The 25079-nt window shown below is 40.0% G+C and overlaps 1 protein-coding gene across 2 annotated transcripts in view; it reads left to right on the forward strand.

Annotated features, from left to right (window-relative positions):
- capzb (capping actin protein of muscle Z-line subunit beta) overlaps positions 1 to 25079 on the forward strand; it is an 85200-nt gene that overhangs the window by 16589 nt on the left and 43532 nt on the right. For both annotated transcript variants that reach the window (XM_067970512.1, XM_067970513.1), the window contains exon 2: positions 7466 to 7555. In XM_067970512.1, coding sequence (XP_067826613.1) covers positions 7466 to 7555 — 90 coding nt within the window. The remainder of the gene's footprint in view (positions 1 to 7465; positions 7556 to 25079) is intronic.

Raw genomic sequence — 25079 nt, forward strand, 5'->3', positions numbered from 1 at the left:
TGTCTGAGCAGGTAATATGGATTTAAAGGTGGAGACTGAGGTGTTGCTAATACAATTACAGAATTTCATGGCTCTATGGCATTGTACTGTGATCTTTTCAGGAGAACAAATTAATGAGTGCAATGTTTTTTTCCTTGTTTGGTTAGTGATCAAGCTTCAATTGGCCTATTGGCTTGTTTAAAAGGCTCTTTATGCATTGTTCAAACGTGGCTATTATGAAGTATTGTTTTCTGCAAGGCTATTCAAACCATGCTGGAGGTTTGTTCTGGTATTGTGGTTGGTACTATGACGAAAATTGTGGTTAAAAACCAAAACTAGATTGTTTTTACAATCCACAGCATCTTATGAATATCTGGAAAAGTAGCTGATGTCTACATATTTAAAATCTAGGTACAGCTTGCAGACCTACTAATGGTATGAGTGACTGCTCCAGTGCTATTGTTGATTTATGGTGTCTTGTATTTATTTAAATTTGTTTTGTTGAAAATGGGCCACCTGCTACAAATTAAGTAAAGAGGATGTGACCACTACTTGTGACTCAGAACAGGACATTCAGCAAGTCTAAATGGTTTTGCAAGTTTGTGAAAATACTTGTAAGCAAAATTCAGTTGGTGGTGCTGGGATACAGCTGGTGTAACCCTCTGAAGTGAGTGCTGCATGTGAAATATTTTAGGTTAAGGAAAATGAACGGAATTAAACTTGAGAAACTGCACATTGTTTTGCATGTGCATGCAGGTCCTAACTATATTTCTTTCCCTAGGGCACTACTATGTGGGTGGAATACTTCCTTTGAGAAAGTTTGTCAGATAGCTTTCTCGCTGCACCAGTGGCAAAAACAAAGTAGGCTAGTGTGGTTTCTGGAGTTGGATTTTAAATCATTTGTGTTTAAATTGACTGTGTTTTAAAGTTTGCATATGGCTATCGAGTACTCACAAACAAAGCAGTTTCACACTCAAAAGGCTTCCTGATTTTAGTATTCAAAACTTTATCACAATACAGTACAAGATTTTCTGTGATAACCTGTTCCACTGATTTTACTGTGAGCCAATACACTTTATGGATTACTAGGTGCAGTACATTCACTTGGGACACAAGGCTAATAATGTAGTTAACCAAAAGCAAAGCTGTTGGTTTATTAATAAATCAACATTTTGACATTTATGTAGTGTCTGGGCTGACACCAAGCAGTGACTCTTCCTTTTGCTCCAACCTGGTTCTCGCGTGGAGTAGCTGCCTGATTTTTACGGAAAAGTAGGAAGCAAACATATCAGATGATTGTGAAAGGTAATAGTTATCGATCGCATTTTGATTCAGCCTCAGTTCAGGGGCACTGTTCAATCTGCATTGGTACTTCTTACTGATGAAGGATCCTTGTAAAGTTTGTAAGGAGAAAATAATGGGATTTATGGATGAAATTACTTTGTGGAACAGGAAATGAATTAGATAAGTACAGCTGTGCCTCAGGGCAGTTATTATCCATTACATTTTTCAATTTGGTTCAACCCAGGGCTCAACTTAAAGAGCACAGAATGTCCCAAATAATTATGTTTATCTAAATGATCCACTATTTCTGTTGGGATCAAGACTCAGTTGCACACCTGGAACAGATCATGTGTGCGTCATTGCTGTAGTACAGGCTTTGGCACGTTAAGCATTCCAGAGATTGTGTTCACTGCTCAACCAGTTTTTAAGTTTGTTTTGAGGCCTCAAATGCAAAGGTTATTTGACAGACATATTTTTTCCACTTAATGTCATCTGAACCAATTTACGTATTGTTACTCTGATATTTCAGCCTACCCTTGTGGGGTCCTGTTATCCAAAGTTTCTTGGCAGGAAATGGAAGCGGGAGTAGTCATTCTGTGGAGGATATGCAGAAGATATGCTATTCCCCTCTAGCATGCAGTGAAATAATACAGTTGTTTCAAGTCATTTGATTCTATGCAAGGATCCTGTGATATCACTGCCATAGTAAAAATGGCTGAAAATTGAATAACCTTTCACTAAAGAATTCGGTCTATTTTTCCTCTCCAAATGCATCACCTGATACTTCTTGGTATTAAATTGAATTTGCCATCTGTCCGTCCATTCTGCTAACCAGTTTTGATCCTCCTGAAGTAGTTTACAGTCCAGTTTACCAAATCTTTTCTACCTTTGTCATCAGCAAATTTTGATATTGTGCTTCCTATGCCCAATAATCTATGTATTTTAAACAAAATGGACCAAACACTTACTCCCAGGGTACACACTTTTAACTCTTCAAATTAAGCAATACCTAGTAAACCTAAATCTGTGCCAGTTAACCAACTTTTTAATCTATGCTGTTACATTTCCTCTTAAAGTAGATCGAATCATAGAAAGGTTACAGCATGGAAGGAGGCCATTCGGCCCATCGAGTCCACGCCGGCTCTATTCAAGAGCAATCTGGCTAGTCCCGCTCCCCCGCCCTTTCCCCATAGCTCTACATATTTTTTCCTTTCAAGTACTTATCCAGTTCCCTTTTGAAGACCATGATTGAATCTGCCTCCACCACCCTTCCAGGCAGTGCATTCCAGATCCTAACCACTTGCTGTGTAAAAAAAAACTTTTTCCTCATGTCACCTTTGGTTCTTTTGCCGATCACCTCAAATCTATGTCCTCTGGTCCTTGACCCTTCCACCAATGGAAACAGTTCCTCTCTATCTACTCTGTCCAGCCCCTTCATGATTTTGAATCTCTTAAGTCTCCTGGCAACTGTATCTTTTCCAAGGAGAACAACCCCAACTTCTCCAGTCCATCCACGTAACTAAAGTCCCTTGTCCCTGGAATCATTCTAGTAAACCTCGACTGCACCTTTCTAAGGCCTTCACATCTTGCCTGAGTGCGGTGCCCAGAACTGGACACACTGCTCCAGTTGTGGCCGAACCAGTGTTTTATAAAGGTTCTTCATGACTTCCATACTTTGGTACTCTATGCCTCTATTTATAAATGTAAACAATTTTACAACACCAAGTTATAGTCCAACGATTTTATTTGAAATTTACAAGCTTTCGGAGGCTTCCTCCTTCCTCAGGTAAATGTCAGGAACTCCTCGAAGCCTATGCATTTATAAATCACAGAACAATACATGGTGATTACAGACAGTCTTTGCAACTGCCCGTTGCCAAGGCAATCACAGTGTTCAGACAGAGAGGTGTTACCTGCAGAACCCCCGAATATACGTTCAACAAAAAAAAAACAAACAGGAAAAAAAAGAGGCAGAAACATCCGGAAGGCAGAGAAAGCCAGCAAATGACCCGTTATATTAAAAACAGATAGCTTTTGTTCGCTGGTGGGCTTACGTGTAGCGTGACATGAACCCAAGATCCCGGCTGAGGCCGTCCTCATGGGTGCGGAACTTGGCTATCAATTTCTGCTCGACGATTTTGCGTTGTCGTGTGTCTCGAAGGCCGCCTTGGAGTACGCTTACCCGAAGGTCGGTGGCTGAACAGCAGTCAGGGACATTCAGCCACCGACCTTCGGGTAAGCGTACTCCAAGGCGGCCTTCGAGACACACGACAACGCAAAATCGTCGAGCAGAAATTGATAGCCAAGTTCCGCACCCATGAGGACGGCCTCAACCGGGATCTTGGGTTCATGTCACGCTACACGTAAGCCCACCAGCGAACAAAAGCTATCTGTTTTTAATATAACGGGTCATTTGCTGGCTTTCTCTGCCTTCCGGATGTTTCTGCCTCTCTCTTTTTTTTCCTGTTTGTTTTTTTTTGTTGAACGTATATTCGGGGGTTCTGCAGGTAACACCTCTCTGTCTGAACACTGCGATTGCCTTGGCAATGGGCAGTTGCAAAGACTGTCTGTAATCACCATGTATTGTTCTGTGATTTATAAATGCATAGGCTTCGAGGAGTTCCTGACATTTACCTGAGGAAGGAGGAAGCCTTCGAAAGCTTGTAAATTTCAAATAAAATCGTTGGACTATAACTTGGTGTTGTAAAATTGTTTACAATTGTCAACCCCAGTCCATCACCGACATCTCCACATCTATTTATAAATGATGTGGAGATGCCGGTGATGGACTGGGGTTAACAATTGTAAACAATTTTACAACACCAAGTTATAGTCCAACGATTTTATTTTTAATCCCACAAGCTTTCGGGGGCTTTCCCCTTCCTCAGGCGGTGTGAAAATTTATAAAGCCCAGGATCCTGTATGCTTTTTTAATCACTTTCTCAACATTCAACAAGACAGAAGATAATCTCGTAAAAGAATGAGCTTCAGTTGTTTAATGCAAGGGCAAATAGGAAGGCAGCTTTGTTTTTCACTAAGGAGAATTATGAAAATCTTGCTCCAGGGCAGCAGACATTAAAACTATACTCAACTAACTTTAAGACATTAAAAGTTCATTATTGATTACCTTGGCCTTAAGGTGCAGCCGGATACCATTCTAAAACTACCACTGCACTTTTCAAATAAGGCAGCAAAAGCAATGCAGGAGGTGCATGAAAATTTGGGCATCAAAAACAGCTATTTTGGTGATGGGAAATGAAATTGTATATGAAATAGTGAGCTCCACAGGATGAACAATAACCACCAAAGCTGAGGGCCATTAATTGAAAAAGCCACATACAAAGGGGCTACAAAGCTTGGTCATGTACTTCAGAACAACAATTTAGAAGACTTCTGCAGTGTGTTCTGCAGAATAGGAAAGCGCCACATGATAAAGAAAGTACAAAGGGGAGGCTCTAAGTGCCAAGTTTCAGCTGTGGGTTTGTGAGGTTACAAGGGTTTTTACTAACAGGACTGCAGTTTTGTCTGTATCTTGAACTCAGTAATCCATTTATTTAAATCAAAACCACAGACACTCATGCACTGACTGTAAGTCTACTTCCTCACTACAATACCTGCAAAGTTGGAAAAATTAGATATATAAAACCAGCAGAAAGTTGTGAATAAGTCTGTTAGTACTCCTTTATATTGTGAATCTGTTGATTCTAAGTCCAGAATTAGAGACATGCATATTCAGAAAAGGACCTGGGCTGGAAGATATCTGCAACCTATATTGGAAGGAGGGACATCTCACTTCGAAGGAAACGGTCCTTGTAGTGAGCTCCACAGGATGGACAATAACCACCAAAGCTGAGGGCCGTTAGTTGAAAAAGCTACATACTCAGGGGCTGTGGAACTCACTACCCCACTGTAACCTGGAATTCCTCAACGGATGTAGATACATATTACAATTAAAAACTACTGGGTTCAGATACTGTTCTTATGTTAATACAGCATTTCAGTAAATAGATTGAGACCTGGCAATCCCATTATCTGAAATCAGGCATCAGATTGTGCCACAATCTAGCAAATCGACAGTTAGATCAACTGCCACAATCCCATAGTGACATCACACACACTCACACACTCACACACTCACACACTCACACACTCACACACTCACACACTCACACACTCACACACTCACACACTCACTCACACACACACACACACACACACACACACGAATTTGCTGCAGCCAACTGTATTACTCCTACGGCTACCCAAACTGAGATTAATGTAAGGAATCTTACAACACCAGGTTATAGTCCAACAGTTTTATTTGAAAATCCTGTTGAAAAAACATTTGCAATTCTCCAGTCCTCTGGCAACGCCCCCCCCCCCCCCCACCCCGCCCTGTATCTATGGATGTTTAGAAGATTATGGCCAATATCTCTGCAATTTCCACCCTTACTTCCCTCAGCGACCTAGGATGCATCCCATCTGGACTGGGTGACTTATCTACTTTTAAGTACAGCCAGCCTTTCTAGTACCTCTATCACTTTTTTAGCCCTTCTAGTATCTCAACTATATCTTTTACTGAGACTGTGGCAGCATCTTCTTCCTTGGTAAAGACAGATGCAAAGTACTCATTTAGTACCTCACCCATCCCCTCTGCCTCCATGAGTAGATCTCCTTTTATGGTCCCTAATCGGCTCCACCCCTCCTCTTACTACCCGTTTACTGTTTACATGCCTGTAGAAGACTTTTGGATTTCCTTTTATGTTGGCTGCCAGTCTATTCAGATGCCTGAATTTTTCTTAGGAACTCCTGTGTGACATGTTATCCTCTGAAAATATATACATATTCATTCTTGGGATATATAGCTTGGCCAGCATTTGTTGCCCATCCCTAGTTGCTCTTGAGAAGCTGCTGGTGAGCCACCTTCTAGAATCGCTGCAGTCCATGTGGTGAAGGTACTCTCCCAGTGATGTTAAGTAGGGAGTTCCAGGATTTTGACCCATTGATAATGAAGGAACAGTGATATATGTCCAAGTCAGGATGGTGTGTGACTCGGAGGGGAACGTGCAGGTGGTGATGCTCCCATGCGCCTGCTGCCCTTGTCCTTCTAGGTGGTAGAGGTCTCGGGTTTGGAAGATGCTGTCGAAGAGGCCTTGGTGAGTTGCTGCAGTGTAGATAGTACACACTGCAACCACGGTGTGCCGGTGGTGGAGGGAGTGGAAATTTAATGGGGTGCCGCTTAAGCAGACTACTTTGTCCTGGATGGTGTCGAGTTTCTTGAATGTTGTTGCAGCTGCACCCATCCAGGCAAGTGGAGAGTATTCATTCTCACTCCTGACTTGTACCTTGTAGGTGTGGAGAACCTTTGGGAATCGGGAGGTGAGCCACTCTGCAGAATACCCAGCCTCTGACCTGCTTTAGTAGCCACGGCATTTACTACATCTTCTGCGTTCCCTTTATCTATATAATTTATTCGTTTCTTTTTTAAAAAATGCCATTAGGTTTGTCAAACACTATTTGCCTATAACAAATTCATGTTGGCTGACCTTGGTTATCATATGCATCTGTAAATGCTCACTTGATCTCAAATCATAGATTCTAAGTGTTTGCTCACATCTGACGTTACTTTGATTGGTCTGTAGTTACCCAGTTTACCCTTGTCTCCCTACGTTTTTAATATTAAAGCGATCCTACAAATGCAAAGTGTCTGCAATTCATGGTCGCAGAAGTAAAAAAGGAGAAATGAAATAGCGTCAAATGATTAGTGATTCCTCTTCCCCATGAAGTAGTGAATTGACCGCTCACAAAAATACTTAATACTATGTTGATTAGCTATAAAGGAATAATTATGAACATTTGATAAAATTGAGAGTTATAAGGATAGGTATAGATGATAACGTGCTATGGATTATGGTCTTGTGCTCCGTGGACAATGGATGATGTCTGTGGAATAAAACTGTTCAGAGTTTATGGTTTGAGTTGTAACAGTAGAATAACATCCTGAAATTTTGCATGATTACCTTTTGAAGTTCATGAAGAGATTTCGGACCAGCATCTTGGAGTTTTACCTATGGTTAATTGCCCCTCTCAGGATATTGAGTGGGCTTGGAGAGAATGAGCTTAATGGGAAAATTAGTGTTTTTCTTTTGTTCCATATTTATATTTCAATGTCTTTAATTTTTTATCTCCTCCCTTTCCCTAGAGTGACCAACAGCTGGATTGTGCCTTGGATTTGATGAGGCGTCTTCCTCCTCAGCAAATTGAGAAGAACCTCAGTGATCTGATTGATTTGGTAAGTATAGGCTGAAAATGTTCTTGGACCGGTGGGGTGCAGGAACGTTGACTATTTTATTTAAGCTTAGTGCCTTGCGGATCCTACCACTTTTGTCTTGCACAGCCAGCAGTAAGTTTTAAATAAAAAGAAAAAACTGCAAATGCTGGAAATCTGAAATAAAATCAGAAAATGCTGGAGGTAAACAGGTCAGTCAGCACCTCTGAAGTTTTTTCTTTAGGTTATGACGTTTCAGGTCTGTATCCTTTATTAAACCTTTACAGATGCTGACTAACGGTGTGTTTCTGTTTATATATCAAAGTAATCTTGCCAGATTTGCAGCTATAAAAAAAAATCTATCCTGCTGCTGAAGTTAATGTTTCTGGCAAATTTATTTTTGTGTTGTAACAGCATTATGTGCAGTATATTTTTGTATATAAAAGCAACTTTGATGTAACACTTAACCATTATACTTTATTTGTCAGGTCTAACTTCAATTTAATATGGTCATCCCTGGTATCACATTCATTGTAACTCATTTAAACACTAAATCAGTTTTTCCGAGCTCTAGATTACAGCAACCCTTCTCTCTCCTGACTAATTGCCATGACAGTGTCCAGCAGCTTAATTTCCAAATATGATACTGAATCAAGAATTCTGTTTTCATGCTTGATGTGATCAGAAACCAATTGCAGCACTGGCACTAGATGCTATGGTTAATTGTTCAGTGATATAGAAGTAACCTTTTCCTGTTTTGAGTCCTCATAATTTTTAATTTTGTTTTTTTTCCTGCAATGGTTTCCCAATTCTCAAACAACTTTGTTAGTACAATATTCAATTCTAATTTTCATTTTACGGTGTCTTAAATATGTATTTTGCTTGCTCTGCTAAGGATTTGACTGGTTGCTATTGTAAAGCCCTTTATTCTTATTGTACACACGTAATAACTTTTCTAAGTGTACAATTTCAGTTTTAAATAGATGCTTGACTTTACAAGTATTGTTGTGAAAACCCATTCATTTTGTGTTTCATCAAGTTGTAACTCCACTATGAAGCAAGAAATCAAAATAACTCTAATTCTCCATATCCAGGATAATCTGCTGTCTTCATGCACACTCTCAAAAGTAATTTCACCTTTTAAGAATGCCCCTCCTGCACTCCAAAGTTGGCCCTCTGCACTTGGCTGTATGTCGGGTCTTTGCTTTTGTTGCAACCTCAATACTCTTCTGTTATCTGCAGCTGTATGACTATTGTTGCACTGCTACAATATTACTACGGTTAGTAATATAAAAGGCTAATGGAATGTTGTCCTTTAGCTCAAGGGGTTTGGAATTCAAAAGTAAGGAAATGATGTGCAGGGACCTAGTCAGACCCCTTCTGGGGTACTGCGTTCAGCTTTGGGCACTGAACCTCAGAAAAGATACATTGGTCTCTGAAGGAGTACAGTGCAGATTCACCAGAATTATACTAGGGCTTAAAGGGTTAAGTTATGAGGACAAGTTGCATAAACTTGGTTTGTATTTCCTCGAGTTTAAAAGGTGACCAGTGATCTAATCGAGATGTTGTAAATGATAAAGGGATTCAGTAGGGTAGGTGTGGAGAGCCTATTTCCTCTGGTGGGAGAATCCAGAACAAGAGGGCATAACCTTAAAATTAGAGGTAGACAATTTAGGAGTGAGATCAAGAAGCACTTTTTCACACATTGTAATGGACATCTGGAACTTGATTCCCCAAAAGGTTGTCAATTCAAATTTCCAAGACTGATGATGTTAGATTTTTTTTTGTTAGTTAAGGGTATCATAGGATATGGAACAAAGGCAGGTAAATGGAGTTGAGGTACAGATCAGCCTTGATCTAATTGAATGGCAGAACAGGCTTGAGGGGCTGAATGGCCTCCTCTGCGGAGGTTCCATGTTCAATTGGTCACTGATGGCATTCATTAAAATATTGTTTGGGTTTGAAAGATTTTGCGGACAATTTTTTCTGATTTCATAAAAGCTTTTTACCCCAAGTTTGAAGATCATAGTTGGTCAATGGCTTTGTCGTTTTCAATCTAACTGGGACTGTTGTTTCTTAGTTGTGGTTACTCCATCCTCTGTCAATACTGACTTTCAGTTAAGATTTGAATTAAATGTCATGATCTTTCCTGGTGATATGCCCATGGCAAAGCTTTTTGCATGACTTAAGAGTTCTGAAACTTGTTCCAGCCTTAGGGTTTGATTAACCAATTTGAGGCCCTGGAAGGTAAGCTTACTGCAAAGACATGCATTTGTATCGCACCTTCAACATAAACCTCCCAGTTTACAACAGGGTTAGATAAGGGAACGGACACTGAGATACGAAGGGAGAGATTAGGAGGGATGACTGAACATTGGGTCTATAAGATAGGCTTATGCAGATTTTTAAAGATGGAGAAAGAAGTAGAAAGGTTTAGGGAGGTAATTCCAGAGAACAAGTCCAAGGCAGCTTAAAGCTCTGTCACCAATGGTGGGGTAAAAGGAGGGAGCAATACACACTGGGCCAGAGTCTGAGCACCAGAGGGTGCAGGAAGGGTTTGAGAGATGGGGCAAGGTGAGGCCGAGGGATTTTCGACGAGGACAGAACATAAGAACGTAAGAAATAGGAGCAGGAGCAGGAGTAGGCCTTTCGGCCCCTTGAGCCTGCTCCGCCATTCAATAAGATCATGGCTGTTCTTCAGCCTCAACTTCACTTTCCTGCCCGATCTCTTGATTCCCCGAGAGCGCAAAAATCTATTTATCTCAGCCTTGAATATACACAATGACTCAGCATCCACAGCCCTCTGGGGTAGAGAATTCCAAAAACTCACAACCCTCTGAGTGAAGAAATTCCTCCTCATCTCAGTCTTAAATGGCCGACCCCTTATCTGGCGACTATGCCTTCTGATTCTAGATTTTCCAGCCAGGGATTTTAAGTTGAATGTGTTGGGGACTAGCTTGATATCCTTGAGTTTAGAAAGACCTAAAATTCCAGTCCCATAAAGAAACGTTCTTCTAAATCCAGGCCAAGTTCGAGATTCTACTTGAAGCAGCAACTGCTTGTGAAATGATGCACCAGGGAACCCCTGGCTGCAGACATTGAGGTTGTGGCAGCTTTGTGGAGTAGGATCACTTAATGTGCATGCTGTAAAATTTTTAAAGGGGCTTTGTATCCAGATGACTTCTGCTCACCTATGAAGTTGGCTGATTATCCTGTTGGTGTGTGTAGACTGCCTACATTCAAAGTACAAAGGACCCATTCCTATGGTAGGTAATTAAGCATTTGTTGGTGCTTTGTCTTTTTGTGCAATACATACCAGTAAGATCAAAAGAATTAATCACAGTCACCATTACCAGATGAAGCAGATCTCTACCCATTACTGTGAATTCCAGATCGCTGTTTGAGTCACTAGTCTAATTACAAAGCATAGCTCTGGACTTGTTAGTTAATAGCCCAAACATTGACTACTTTGGTTTACAAGTGATGTTCTGAAGCTTGTGTGTTTAACTACATCTGTCATCAGAAAAGTTGCTTAATATTCATTTTTAAAGTCAATAGCAATTCAGTGCACATAATAACTAAGCTATCCGTGAAATTATGTATTCCACTTCTGTATGAATGAAGTCTTTAGCTACCTAACTACGTGTGCGCACTATCCTTTAACTGGTCATTTTTGATACCATTTCTTTAATGTTACTTCATGTATTAAATTCTCCTTTTTTAAAAGAAGAATTCCATTTGGAACAGATTAAGAAGTCCACTAACGAGCTTGCTCCAGTATAAAACAATTACTTGCCTTTATATAGTGTCCCTCATGTGCAGAATGTTTCAAGGCACTTCACATTTTAGGGACATAAACAACGGACACTAAGCAAGAGGGGAAAGCTCAGTGATTTTGTTTTGGAGTTGAAGGCATGGTTGAAGACAAGGGTTTTGAAATCGGGAAGGGAGGTGGCAACATGGAGGGAACAAAACAGAGGGTAGGTGTGTAGTCGTTGAACAAACAGCCATCAGTGGTAGAGTGGGAAGAAGGAGAAAAGGTTATGTGCAAGCTCAAAAGGCTGGGCACAATTACTAATGTAGGTTGGGCAAATCATGAAGGGATTTGAAATTAAGGGTGGGAATTGAGAGGGACGAAGGAGGAAAGGCATTTTTTTTTCCTTTTTCCCACAGCTCTACATTAACTGGTGAGATTCAGAAGTCTAAAAGTGGTCCTTTTGCATGTATGTAGACTCTGACTATCCAAATTGGGGGTGCGGGGGGGGAACGGGGACACAGTTTTCACTTGAATTTTGAGAATTACTTACATAAAGTTGAAAATCACTCTTCAATATCAAGGTCACCCTCAACAATGAAATTAATGTTTTATTTCATTCACATATATTCATAAATTTATATTTTGAAGCATCAATCTTGAGAGCAGACATTGAAAATTTCTCTGTCATTAGTCTCGATGTGATGTAGATATGCTAATACTCACATTTTAATTATAGTTTCCTTCCAGTGCTTATATCAGTTAGACAGGCATAAACTAACTGGAGGGGGAAGAAAGAAATAAGACAATTTGTATTCTTAAAAATCAGCTATGGTATTTCCTAGCTTTATAGCATTTAATCATTATAGTAACATCCTAGCAGTTTATGGCAGGTAATAATGGCATTTGACACCACAGCTATGATTTAATGAAGTGTTAATTGCTTACTTGTAGCTGTTGATTTCTTTGAATTTTTTGTTTTTAGAAAATCAAACTCAGAATTACATCAGATCATTTTGGCTTTATAGAAGGCACATATATGGGTAATCTAGCTTAGTTTACCAGTATATTTGTACACTATTGCAACAGATACTTGGCAGACTGCAATGCCTCCGACCCACACAAACTAGGACACCACATGCCTTGCACCAGAAGTCTGGCTAGGAAAGGAACAGCTGCTGTTAACAGACTCATTCACCCATAAATGCACAAGGAACGCAGGCATACTATGTTATTAGAAATGTCAAGCAGTTGCTGTTAGATCAAAATGCAGTGAGTACCTTAGCAGCAGTGGCTATGATTTTCTGTTGCAGATTGGTACCTCTAAAGCTGATAAACATTCTTGAATATTTGGATCTGCAATCTTTCAGTGCCAGCAGAGGTGGGGCCAGAGGGCCAGCTAATTTAGGTAAATACCTTGCCCCAAATGGGGCAGTGCTGTCAGCTAACTTATGTTCAGTTCATTGGACCCCAAATCATTGCAACTCAAGGCAGTTCCAAAGAGCTTGGATCTGAGTTCTGGGACCTATCGTGCATCTCCAATAATCACTGATTTTCAACAGAGTTTGTAAGTAGGTCCGGTTAAATTCAAACTATTGTAAACTGAATAAGCCTAGATTTAGCCTCACAGGAAACTTGTGAAACACCCCTCATACATTCTGAGAATAAGCAACCAAATTGACTTTAGTGCCAACATTTTCTGGAGATTAGAATCCCTTGTTTTTATAGGCCCTGGATGTTCTTTGTTTAATGTCTCTTTTAGGAAATGTTCCCACTGTTATGAAATATTGTAAGCACTTTGCATCTGTAGAGGTTTCTAATGACAGTAAATTGTTTTCTGTCTGAGAAACAGTTCCAACTTGCCTTCCAAATCTGGTTAAAACACGTAGACACTTGTGTTATCCAATTAAATCTCACCTGCGTTTGGTTAGCCATATACTCACCTGGTGTTCCAGGGGAAACCATGCAGGTGATTTTGAAAACTCAGCCCCCGTACCAGGTCTTTGAACATCCTCAGTATTGCGAAATTGATCCTTTTTCTAGATCCCCTGGTGGGAATAATATGAATAGGTTGAATAGCCTATGGATATTGGAGTCTACAATTGTCAACATTTCAAAAATCAAACTTTGTGGGCCTGGGGTCATTTTGATCCTCTGATTTGTCTCCAGTCCGCACAAAGTTATATATATAATGCTCAGAGCTATCTGCTTATGAACCATTTCTTGTTATCCAGTGAATTGCATCCATATGAATCTTGGAAATTGTGGATGGCTGGTCAGTCAGAAATGGTGAGGATTTGACCCTTCTGATTTCTTGCAGCACTTTTGCCAGTACATCCTCATAATCAGGACCAGCTGCTGTTTGCACACCAGTGAGAGAGTTGCCTGTGGCTGTCCGATGCCCCTCGATTCTCCAGGTGGTTTAAGGAGTTTTGTTCCAAGTGACGCCAAAAATAATTTCTGTTTGAAGCTTTGGAAAAATTAAAGGACTTGGCTGCAGCTTCATCCGTGTTCTCTAAACTTTTGAGTGTGCTCTACAGGAGCTGATTCATTAAGTGATCGTCTTCCATTTATGCAACACATGACCACTAAGCCATTTTCTCAAGTTAAAATTAGTCAGTGGCACATTATAATACTTACTAGTTGCATTGTTGGGCTCAGATTGGTGTGAGTATGACTGCTGAAATATTTAATTGAAAATTAAAAGTGGCCACTATTGTTCCCACAGATGTTAAATAGTGTGTACGTAAGTGTTTTTTTTTGTGTATGTCATAGTCCTCACAAACACTCGCTGTTTTCATTAAGAAGTTGATTTACAATCCGGGCTTTGGCACATCTGTTGCTGCTTTTCTGTGACTGCAGCACTAGCAATTATAGCTCATTAAAAATGTCAGTCCTATTGCGATAGAATGTACTTGAGAATGTTTTCTAATTATTGGAAGCATTACCCTGCAAATATTGTGAAGTGCTTTATATGTGCTTTGCTTTAAATTTCAATACATATGTGGAAAATAGAAATTGTATCGTGCACAATATCTTTTTTAAATTGCTCTGAAGTACTTTGACCTCTGGGACTAAATTGCTGCTTGTCAACTTAAAATGGATGTCTATGTGAAATACATAAAGAAATAATTGGTGTCTGTTTATGATTGCATAAGTATGAAGTATTTAAGGCATTTTTGACAGTTCTCGAGATGAAGGCATGATAGCTCCTGTAATATTGAGAACTAATAACTAATTAGAGCATAGTTTTTCAAACTGGGGACTCTGGGCCAAAGGAGGTCCACAATGAAATCCCAGGATATCATCAGATTTCTGTATTTTTCTGATTACCGACTGATTATTTTTGTTTCTTTGTGTGTAACATAGTAAAACTCTTACTTCTGCACATTTTTCTTGTCAACTTATTCCATGATTAATTCCCATGTCCACATTTGTAATGGAAACTGCCTATGTAAACTGGCCACATTGTAATTACACCCTCCCATCAGTGGTGCTGCTATTGTGTTAGAGGATACAGTGCAGTTACAATACCTCCTAGTGGCTGTAGTGTCACTGGGACTTGTTTAACTGTTTACATAGGAAATTCCCATTGGCCCCCTTCTCCATCAGTTACATTTTTTATTCGTTCATGGGATGTGGGCGTTGTTGGCGAAGCCAGCATTTATTGCCCTTGAGAAGGTGGTGGTGAGCCGCCTTCTTGAACCACTGCAGTCCATGTGGTGAAGGTTCTCCCACAGTGCTGTTAGGTAGGGAGTTCCAGGATTTTGACCCAGCGACGATGAAGGAACGGCGGTATATTTCCAAGTCGGGATGGTGTGTGACTTGGAGGGGAACGTGCAGGTGGTGTTATTCCCATGTGCCTGCTGCCCTTGTCCTTCTAGGTGGTAGAGGTCGCAGGTTTGGGAGGTGCTATTGGAGAAGCCTTGGTGAGTTGCTGCCATGCATCCTGTGGATGGTACACACTGCAGCCACAGTGCGCCGGTGGTGAAGGGACTGAATGTTTCGGGTGGTGGATGGGGTGCCAATCAAGCAGGCTACTGATAACATTTTTGCATCTTTTCTACTCTTCTTACTCTAGATTATTTCAGCTCTCGTTTCTTAGGTCACTGTCATGGATAAATTCTTCAAGAGTGCCTATCTTAGTCTTGAGATCTAGTTAAAATCCTCTAAATCCAGTCACAATATATAATGAATTCAAAGCCAGTCGTAGTTTGGGAGGTGGGGTGGAGGTGTGGAAACAAGCCCATATCCAAGCCATGTTAAATACAAATTGCTTCAAACTGGTTTTCCAACTGTAGTCTTGAGGGGAGGAATGAAGCTACTTTTGAAAAAGCTGAGAGATTTGTTCGGGTAAATGAATGACACCCAATTATTTTTCAATTCAAATGTCAGTTATGAAAATCCAAATAAGCTACAGCAACTGGTCCAAGTAGAAGATAATCAAACCAATTGGAATCTTCACACTTAAGTAACTAAACTAAGGTAGACCAGCTAACTCCTGTCGTCAGAGAAGGTTACAAGGAAGAAACGGGCTACATATATAAAAATGAGTGATCTAAGATGTGACGAGCAAAATGATCTGGAATAAGAAGGGTAGAAAAGACCCAAAAACGTAACAGTACTTAGTTTTTGCTTTTGTATTTTTATTGTCAGTTTTCTTTTAAATGAGATCTGTGGTTTTAGGGATCTACATTTTGATTTAGTGATCAGATTAAATCTTTGTAACATTTCACATTAGAGATAAGTACTGAATCGATCAGGCCAATTTAGTTCAGAACTGTTTGCACTTCAGATTATCACTAAAGTGGAATATAAAAAAATAAGTTAGGTAACATCTGATAATTCAGCTACATTTGATATACATGAAAGATGACAATCAGTTTCTCGGTCTGGGACTGAATCTGATCAAAAGTTCTTGGTTTCACCAATCACTTTTTTTGTGAGGTGGGGGGGGGGTGCGCAGAAGCATTGTCCCTGTAGAGAAGGGGAAGAGAATAATAACAATGGTAATAGCTTGAATGGCCAAACTGTAACATTGTAGTGAGTCCCAACTCCTGGGGGTGATATTCTCAATGCATCTAGAGTATGCTGCTCAAGTGCTGCATTGAATTTTAGAGGAAACCGGAGTGGCTAGCAAGTGATGAAACTTATCCTTTCCACTTCTCCTGCTTATCTTTATCTGGAAGTACATCCCCAGATATGCTTCACTGACTCACTGAATATTGTATTATGATCACTTAATTTTCCAGTCTGTTTTATGCACCTCATTTGGTTTTGAGGTATTCAACATATTGTCCCATGTCTTGATCGGAGTCTTTTGTCTCAGGATTTTGAAGCAATTTTCTTTGCTCTTAACAAAGATGTAAATAGTTTGTGCTTTATTTGAAAACATATGTCAAAAGTACAGCAAACTCCAGCAATAAAAACATTTTACACTTAAATGTGATTTTATTGAAAGGTTTTACTGTCACTAGTTCACTAAGCTGGATTAATTTACTTGTACAGTGCAGCACTTTTGAGTGCTGAACAATTCTTCATCAATGTAAGATTGCAACAGAAATGTAAATTTGGTAAGGAGGAGGGACCCCTGGGCTGAATGGTATGTTTTAAAGACTCTGCTTAGTCTTGTTGGTATATGCCAGGGTCTACTTTCTGATTTATGTTTTTCTTAAGGCCATCTAATCCCCACAAGTCCCCCAGAGTTATTGTATAAACACCTGCATCTTGTAGAATCTAATGGAAAGGGCAGACTGGTTTTGAATGCGGAGAGACTTTTCATGGTCTAATGGCTTTGGAAACCCAATCAACCTGCTGTTAATAAGAGCCTAACAATTTTCTCCTCTTATTAGCAGAAGTTCTTAGGTGAGTTGCACGTGACCTCTGGTGGTTCTGGAAATTAACCCAAACCTTTTTTGGATTGACTGCTGTGAGTAGCCCGCAGAGCTGATGTGTCCAAATAGCTTCTGAGGAATGAATTCAGACTAAAAGGGGAACAGCTGCATTCCTCTGACGAAAATAAGAATTTCAGTGTGAAGTTTTTGTATCACATTAAGCCTTTATTTACATAACATTTTGAGTGTTTTTCTTCCCTTCCTCCAGATACTGAAGAAACTTAACACAGAATTTGAATAGTGACAGCATTCTTTGAACTGTGCCTTGAACACTGCTTAATCCACACATTCATTGATGAAGTGCAGCCTTAATTATACTGACTGGTACAGTGCTATCATAAATAATGACGTTAATATAATGTTATTTGTTCCCTCTCCCCATGCTGAAGGATTGCCCATTTTGCCTGTTGCCAATTGCAGTGTTTTAAAACAAAAACAATGCACATTTGTGGGAGCACCGGTAGCTGTTTATAATACTGGATAAATCTGAGTAAAAGCAGTTTGTTCTCTGTTGCTGGTATAATTAGGCAAAGAACAGGAAAAGCAATCTAGAAAATTATGTGCTCAGCAAGGGTGGCAGCCTCATAAAGAAATGCTGATATTTAGAAAATGAAACACATTTACGGTGAGTATAAAGGAAACTTTCATACTCAAAGTTCATTGTGAAGCTTTGTTATAACATACTAGTTATTATTGAGATTGAGACCTTTTTTATATCAAGGATCTTCAAAAATTCTGTACAATGTGCTATTGCGTACATAGGTAATTATCCCCTACTGCAATAAGTGAGTTACACCCTATTTGCAGTTATACATCAGCCACTTCATGCCATTTACCAGAATAAATATTGGAAATTTAAAAGGGGAAAACAAAATCCATCTTTTTTTGCAACATAAAAACTGTGTGTGCTGGCATGCAGTTTTTTGATGCTTTTTTTCTTGGTGCTCTATTGTTAACTACGTTGAGGATCTGGGCTCCAGGTTGGCTGTAAGAGAACCAATGCCTACATATCTACACTTTCTAACATGTTTTACTGGATGGCAATCAGGAATAGAACTCTTGTTTTACTTCTTCCTTGTGCCTCCCAAATATACTGGGAACAATACTCAGAATTTTTCAGAGGGGATAAAATATTTCAAAATTATTTTTTGAACTTACTGAATCTAGTTATCTTTTTTAAAAAAAATACAGTTCCATGTTTATTGTGTTGAAAATGTTGATGAAGAAGTCTTCAGTACTAATATTCTAAGGTCAGGTTCTGTGAGCTTCACTTGCAGATGATTTAAGGCAGGAAAATTTACAGCTGTGTTTAGTTCTGTTTGACAGAAGAAAGGATGCAGAGCAGAGGTTTATTAATGATCAGTAAACCTTTGTCTTGGTTTTCTTCTCAATTTGCAAAACCTCTGAGTAGGCCTTTTGACATATTGCATTACTACTTCTGCATTCTTACAATCAACTGCAGGTTTTTTTTTTAAGAAGTTGAATCATTGCATCCTGTTGTAGTTCATTTTCTCTATTGGCTTTGCCCTAAAAATGCCTCCTAATTATGTTTGCTCAGTGCAGATGGAAAGCATATTTAGGTTGTTTGGATCTCAGGGCCATGAAGGTATTAAGAATATTGCGGTTTATTCCAGCTTAAGTGTGTACAAAGTTGCAGCCTGTTGGTGAGTGGCAAGGATTATCTTCATTTTTAATATGTGCATGTGTTGGGGAGGAGATTTTTGTGTATGCATGTATAGGGGGTGGAGGGATATTTTTGTGTGCTTGTGACTGGGGTTGTTTTAATTGGAACAGAGGAGGCTGAGGGGCCGTGATAGTTGATAGGAAGGACCTATTTCCCTTGGCAGCGGGCTCAGTGACCAAGGGGCATAGATTTTAAGTAATTGGTAGAAGGATTAGAGGGGAGCTGAGGAGAAATGTTTCTACCCAGAGGGTAGTAGGGGTCTGGAACTTGCTGCCTGAAAGGGTGGTAGAGGCAGAAGTAGTAATGCAGCGCATTTAAAAAGTACTTGGATGTGCACTTAAAGTGCCGTAACCTACAGGGCTACGGACCAAGTGCTGGAAAGTCGGATTAAACTGGATAGCTCTTTTTCGGCCGGCACGGACTCGATGGCCCGAATGGCCTCCTTCTGTGCTGTAACTTTCTATGATTCTATGTGTATTGGGCAAAGGGGCAGGACAGGGCAAAGGAGGAAGAATGTACCCCGCCGAGTGAATGTGTAACTTAAGGGTAGCCGGCCTTTCATTTCACGAGAACCATGGAGGAAAAAAAAACTTGTATCTGGAAAAAAGTTGCAAGCATTCCAGTCGTTTTATGTTACAACTTAAGGTTCTGAGATAGCTTCCACAATGAGTCCCGACTGCTGTTAGCTCTGCAGATCATTCATCTTAAGGAGTACCATTCCCAGCATAAGAAGCATATGATAAAACTGCCTTAAATTAAAATATTAGTGCAACCAATGGCACACTTTTTTGTTGAATAGAGTTGTGGCACCAAAATTTCCATCAATTTTGAATTTAAAAGTTTTTTTTTAATAGAATCATACAGCAAAGAAGGGGGCCATTTGACCCAACGTGCCTGTGCTAGCTCTTTGAAAGAGCTATCCAATTAGTCCCACTCCCTTACTCTTTTCCTTTAGCTATGCAAATTTTTCCTTTTCAAGTATATATTCTATTAAATCTCCCTGTAACCTTCTCTGCTCTAAATAAAGACAGATTTTTATTTATATAGTGCCGTTCACAACCTCAGGACGTCCCAAGGTGCTTTACAGCCAATGAATTAACTTTTGAAGTGTCATTCCATGTACTGCAAAAATAATAATTGACAAAATTCAATAATTTGTTAAATAATGAAAACACCACTAGCAATACTAGTAACCAGTGACATCACTAATTACAACAAAACTAGATTGGCATTGCTCAAAGTAGCACATGTCAGTGTGGCTTCCATTATGCTTTGCAATTTGAGTTGTGAAAAAAATTCCAACACACTCTCATATTTGGAATAGAAGGCTTTAGTTTCCAAAAGTTGCAACAGTAAGAACTAACAATGAAACAAAATTCAATCATTGTTGTGTAACTGAAAGGCAAAATAATTCCCTGTTCCTTTCTGAAAACTAAGGTGATTGTTAAACACATTAATTGTAAAAACGGCTGCCTATGTCTTACCAGTTTGTAATGTGTCTTTGGTTTGGCCGAGTAATGCTGCAGTTCTACAAGTGGGGCACTCTACAAGTGCCGGTTGTCACCTTTTGTGTCTCTTGTGTTCAGCTTTGCTTTCGTTAGACAGCTGCATGTAGCACAGCCTTCCTAGCTGAGGATCTGATGAAGGGTCACACCTGAAGAGTTGACTTTTATTTCTTTCAGTTGCTGACTGTTTCTCTTTCTGATTTCTAGCATTCATGTGTTCTTAACTCAAAGATAGGTAATCTGACATTAGGTATTTTTTTAATGACACGTGATATTCGTTATCTGTGAACTGACATTTTAAAGTTCTGAATTGAGTTGTGAACATTTTAAGCATGTTTAAGATTCTTGCTCAGTTGAAATTTTATATTGTGTATCATACTGCACGGAGTTCTGAATTTAAGGCTTGTAGTGTTGCAGCTGGAAACCTTGTAACGCAAAAAGAAAATAAATGGTCAAAGTACTTTCATAGCTTTGTTTTCAACAGATGCAATGCAAACTACACAAACGGTACAAATGCATTGATGAAAGTTTGGTATTGATGACATTGGAAAGAACTAATGTTGGTAGGTTGAAGTTTTTGAATCCATGGTGAAGATTTGATGAAAAGTGGAGAGGAAATTTGTATAACCTGCTTCCCTACAGAGGTGAAATAAATGAGTGGAATGTCCTGAGGTAGACTGTGTGTATCCAGCTGGTAGACAAGGCTGAAAGAATGGAGCTTTTGTTGGCTGACCCTTATTAACTGAACAAAGTTTTGTATTTCTGTTGCTTCTTTGTAATCACTTTAACTATGAATGCAATTTGCTTTTCGTTTGCGTGACTGAGAGGAGCAATGGTAAGACATCCTTTTGGGGAGTTTAAGTCGTGTGCGTGGAACAGCCAGCCTTGCAAAGCTTTCATTATTCACTCCAGGAACCAGATTACACCATGATAAACATTATCTGCTGCAGTGGTCCTCTTTCCTTCTGATTTTTCTTTTAACACCAGTGAGTTGAACAAACTAAGTAGAGCTCGAAATGAAGACGTTAAGATCAGAAATAATTTCTAATATGTTGGCTAACTGATTATCAATGTTACAAGTAGTATATTTTAAATGGGGTCCGTTAGATCTGATTTACCACCAGTGGAGGAAACTTCCCCTATTGATTGTACAAAATGGAAACATCCCTCTAGTGGTTTTAACGTGATCTAGTCATGTGGATAGTGATCTTTGGGTGAGTTCAGTCAAAGGCACCTCTCCCTGCCATATGCCCGCTCCCAATCCAATCACTTGTCTAAATGAAACATCTTTCCTCTCCTTTATTTGTATGTATAATTTTACTTTTATATAAGAAGTTTGCATGGTTTCATACGGAGTGCATGCATTAGTAAGCATTTTGCAATACTTGCAGATTAGTGCAGTGAGAGGGTAATACATAATTTGTACAGTCCTATACAATAGGGTAACAAGCTGCTTGATGACTAGGCTGGGATCATCCCTAGTCAAAGGATGCTGGGGACTTGCAGAAGATGGACAAAGTGCTGAAATAGGTTATAGCAGTAACAGGTCCTTTTCACCATTATGGAGGGTGCAGAGGGCTATCTCCTTCGGTAGCCATAGGCCGGTCTGGGTTGTAGAAGCTTAGGGTGGGTGAGAGACTGGCCTAGTAAAGAAAAGCAATATTTCTTGTTGTTTCTCCAGCTCCATTCACAGCCCATACATACTTGCTCTGACTGGTCGAGGTCCCACTTGCTTATACCATATTTGTTGTAGGGAGGGTTGGATTGTGCCATAACAGGGAGATGCATCTTATTGCTGGCAGCAATATCTGTGAGCTTTCAAGTGGTATGGATTACTTAGTCTATCAGTAGTAGACCGAATATGCATGGGCTAGGGTCCAGAAGGATGATTGCTTAAGTATCTTCCCGCACTTCTGTCTAGAAGAACTGGAGAGTGGGGCAAGATTAAAACTTGTGCCTTTGTGATCCCAGTTCTGCAACAGTCACCTGCCTGGATCAATTGGAATTTTCAAAGTTTCTGGGAGGTGAGGTGTGTGCAGTGGAGTATTGAGTTGACCTCTATCACCCTGTTATAGATAGAGGTCATGAATGGTCAGTGACTCCTTACAGTCTTCCCACGAGAGTAGATAGCCTAAGTTGCACTCGCAGGAGTTATGTAGGCTTTGTGTTCCATGTGACGCAGATTGTCTAGCATTGAGGAGAGAGCTGTGCCTATGAGGCACCTCTGTTGTAAAGGGCTAGCTCTAATGGGGTCAGTTTAGGTTGGATTTTAAAGAGCACAGTGGCGTCCTGTATATAGCAGTAGTCATCATGTTGGATGATCTAAAATTTGTCAGCCAACTGCTGGAAGAACTTGATCCAGCCCTGGTGGAGCAGTTTGTCCAACCCAATGATACCATCCTCTTCCACACATTGAAACTGCTAGCACAGAGTTCCTCAGGCAGGCTACTGTTGCTCCACAGTGAGGCAGGGTGGGGCGGGGAAGCCTGCAGACCATTGACACCTTCAATGTGGTGCAGGCTTCCCTTGAAAGACAGGCAGAATGGAAAAGGCGGGGGTGGGGGGTAGCCCTGAAAGTAAAGGATGGCATAAGGACAGTAGTGAGAAAGGATCTTGGCTCAGAAGATCAGGAGGTGGAATCAGTATGGGTGGAGATAAATAATAAGGGGCAGAAAACACTGTTGGGAGTAGTTTATAGATCCTCTGACAGTGGTTACACTGTTGGACAGAGTATTAATCAAGAAATAATGGGAGCTTGTAACAAAGGTAATGCAATAATCATGGGGACTTTAATCTTCATATAGGCTGGACAAATCAAATTGGCAAAGGTAGTCTGGAGGACATATTCATGGAATGCATTTGAGACAGTTCCCTAGAACAATACGTTGTGGAACCAACCAGGGAACAGGCTATTTTAGATCTTGTACTGTGTAATGAGACAAGGTTAATTAGTCATCTCATAGTAAAGGATGCTCTGGGGAAGAGTGATCACAATATGATAGAATGTCACTCTCAAACTCTGTGAAATACATGAGTCTGAAACTAGAGTCTTAAACTTAAATAAAGCCAATTACATAGGTATGAGGGGTGAGTTGGCTTGGCTAAGGTCGATTGGGAAATCAAATTAAAAGATATGACTGTAGATAAGCAATGGCAAACATTTAAAGAAATATTTCAAAATTCTCAACGAATATGCATTCCATTGAGAAATAAAAACTCCACGGGAAAAGTGATCCATCTGTGGCTAACTAAAGAAGTTAAGGATAGTGTTAGATTAAAAGAAGAGGTCTATAATGTTGCAAAGAAGAGTAGTAAGCCTGGGGATTGGGAGAGGTTTAGAAACCAGCAAAGGATGCCTTAAAAAATTGATAAAAGGGGAGAAAATAGAATGAGAGTAAACTAGCAAGAAATATAAAAACAGATTGCAAGAGCTTCTACAAGTATGTAAAAAGGAAGAGAGCAACAAAAGTAAACGTTGGTCCTTTAGAGGCTGGGACAGGAGAAATTATAATGGGAAATAAGGAAATGGCACAGATGTTAAACAAATATTTTGTATCTCTCCTCACAGTAGAAAACACAAAAAGCATACCAGAAATAGTGGGGAGCCAAGGGGCTAATGAGAGTGAGGAACTTAGGTAATTAATATCAGTAGAGAAAAAGTACTAGAGAAACTAATCTGACTAAAAGTCGACAAATCCCCTGGACTCGATGACCTACGTCCTAGGGTTCTAAAAGAGGTGGGCTGCAGCGATAGTGGATGTATTGGTTGTGATCTTCCAAAATTCTCTAGATTCTAGAACGGTCCCAGTGGATTGGAAGGTAGCAAATTTAACATCGTTACACAAGAAAGGAGGGAGAGAGAAATCATGGAACTACAGGCCAGTTAGCCTGACATCAGTCGTCTGGAAAATGCTAGCATCCATTATTAAGGATGTAGTAACAGGGCACTTAGTATATTTGGATTTTCAAAAGGCATTCGATAAGGTGCCACATTAAAGGTGGTTACGCAAGATAAGGGCTCATGGGGTTGGGGGTAATATTTTAGCATGGATAGAAGATTGGTTAACGGACAGAAAACAGAGTAGGGATAAACGGGTCATTTTCAGGTTGGCAGGCTGTAACTAGTGGGGTGCCGCAAGGATCAGGGCTTGGGCCTCAGCTATTTACAATCTATGTTAATGACTTGGATACATTACACTCTGTCCCTTCATCTAAGTTTGCAGACGATACAAAGCTAGGTGGGAAAGTAAGCTGTGAGGAAGACACAGGCTGCAAAGGGATATAGACAAGTTAAGTGGGTGGGCATGAAGGTGGTAGGAAGTTATTCAACTTGGAAGGTGAATAACTTCCTACCAAGTTATTCACTTTGGTAGGAAGAATAGAAAAACAGGATATTTTTTAAATGGTGAGAAACTAATAAATGTTGGTGTTCAGAGAGATTTGGGTGTCCTCTTACAAGAAACACAAGAAGTTAGCATGCAGGTACAGCAAGCAATTAGGAAGGCAAATGGTATGTTGGCCTTTATTTCCAGGGGGTTGGAGTACAAGAGTAGGGAAGTCTTGCTGCAATTGTACAGAGCTTTGGTGAGATCACACCTGGAGTACTGTGTACAGTTTTGGTCTCCTTATCTAAGGAAAGATATAATTGCCTTAGAGGTGGTGCAACAAAGATTTACCAGATTGATTCCTGGGATGAGAGGGTTGTCCTATG

The sequence above is a fragment of the Heptranchias perlo genome, chromosome 32 (genome assembly GCF_035084215.1).
Source record: "Heptranchias perlo isolate sHepPer1 chromosome 32, sHepPer1.hap1, whole genome shotgun sequence".
Taxonomy (NCBI): Eukaryota; Metazoa; Chordata; class Chondrichthyes; order Hexanchiformes; family Hexanchidae; genus Heptranchias; species Heptranchias perlo.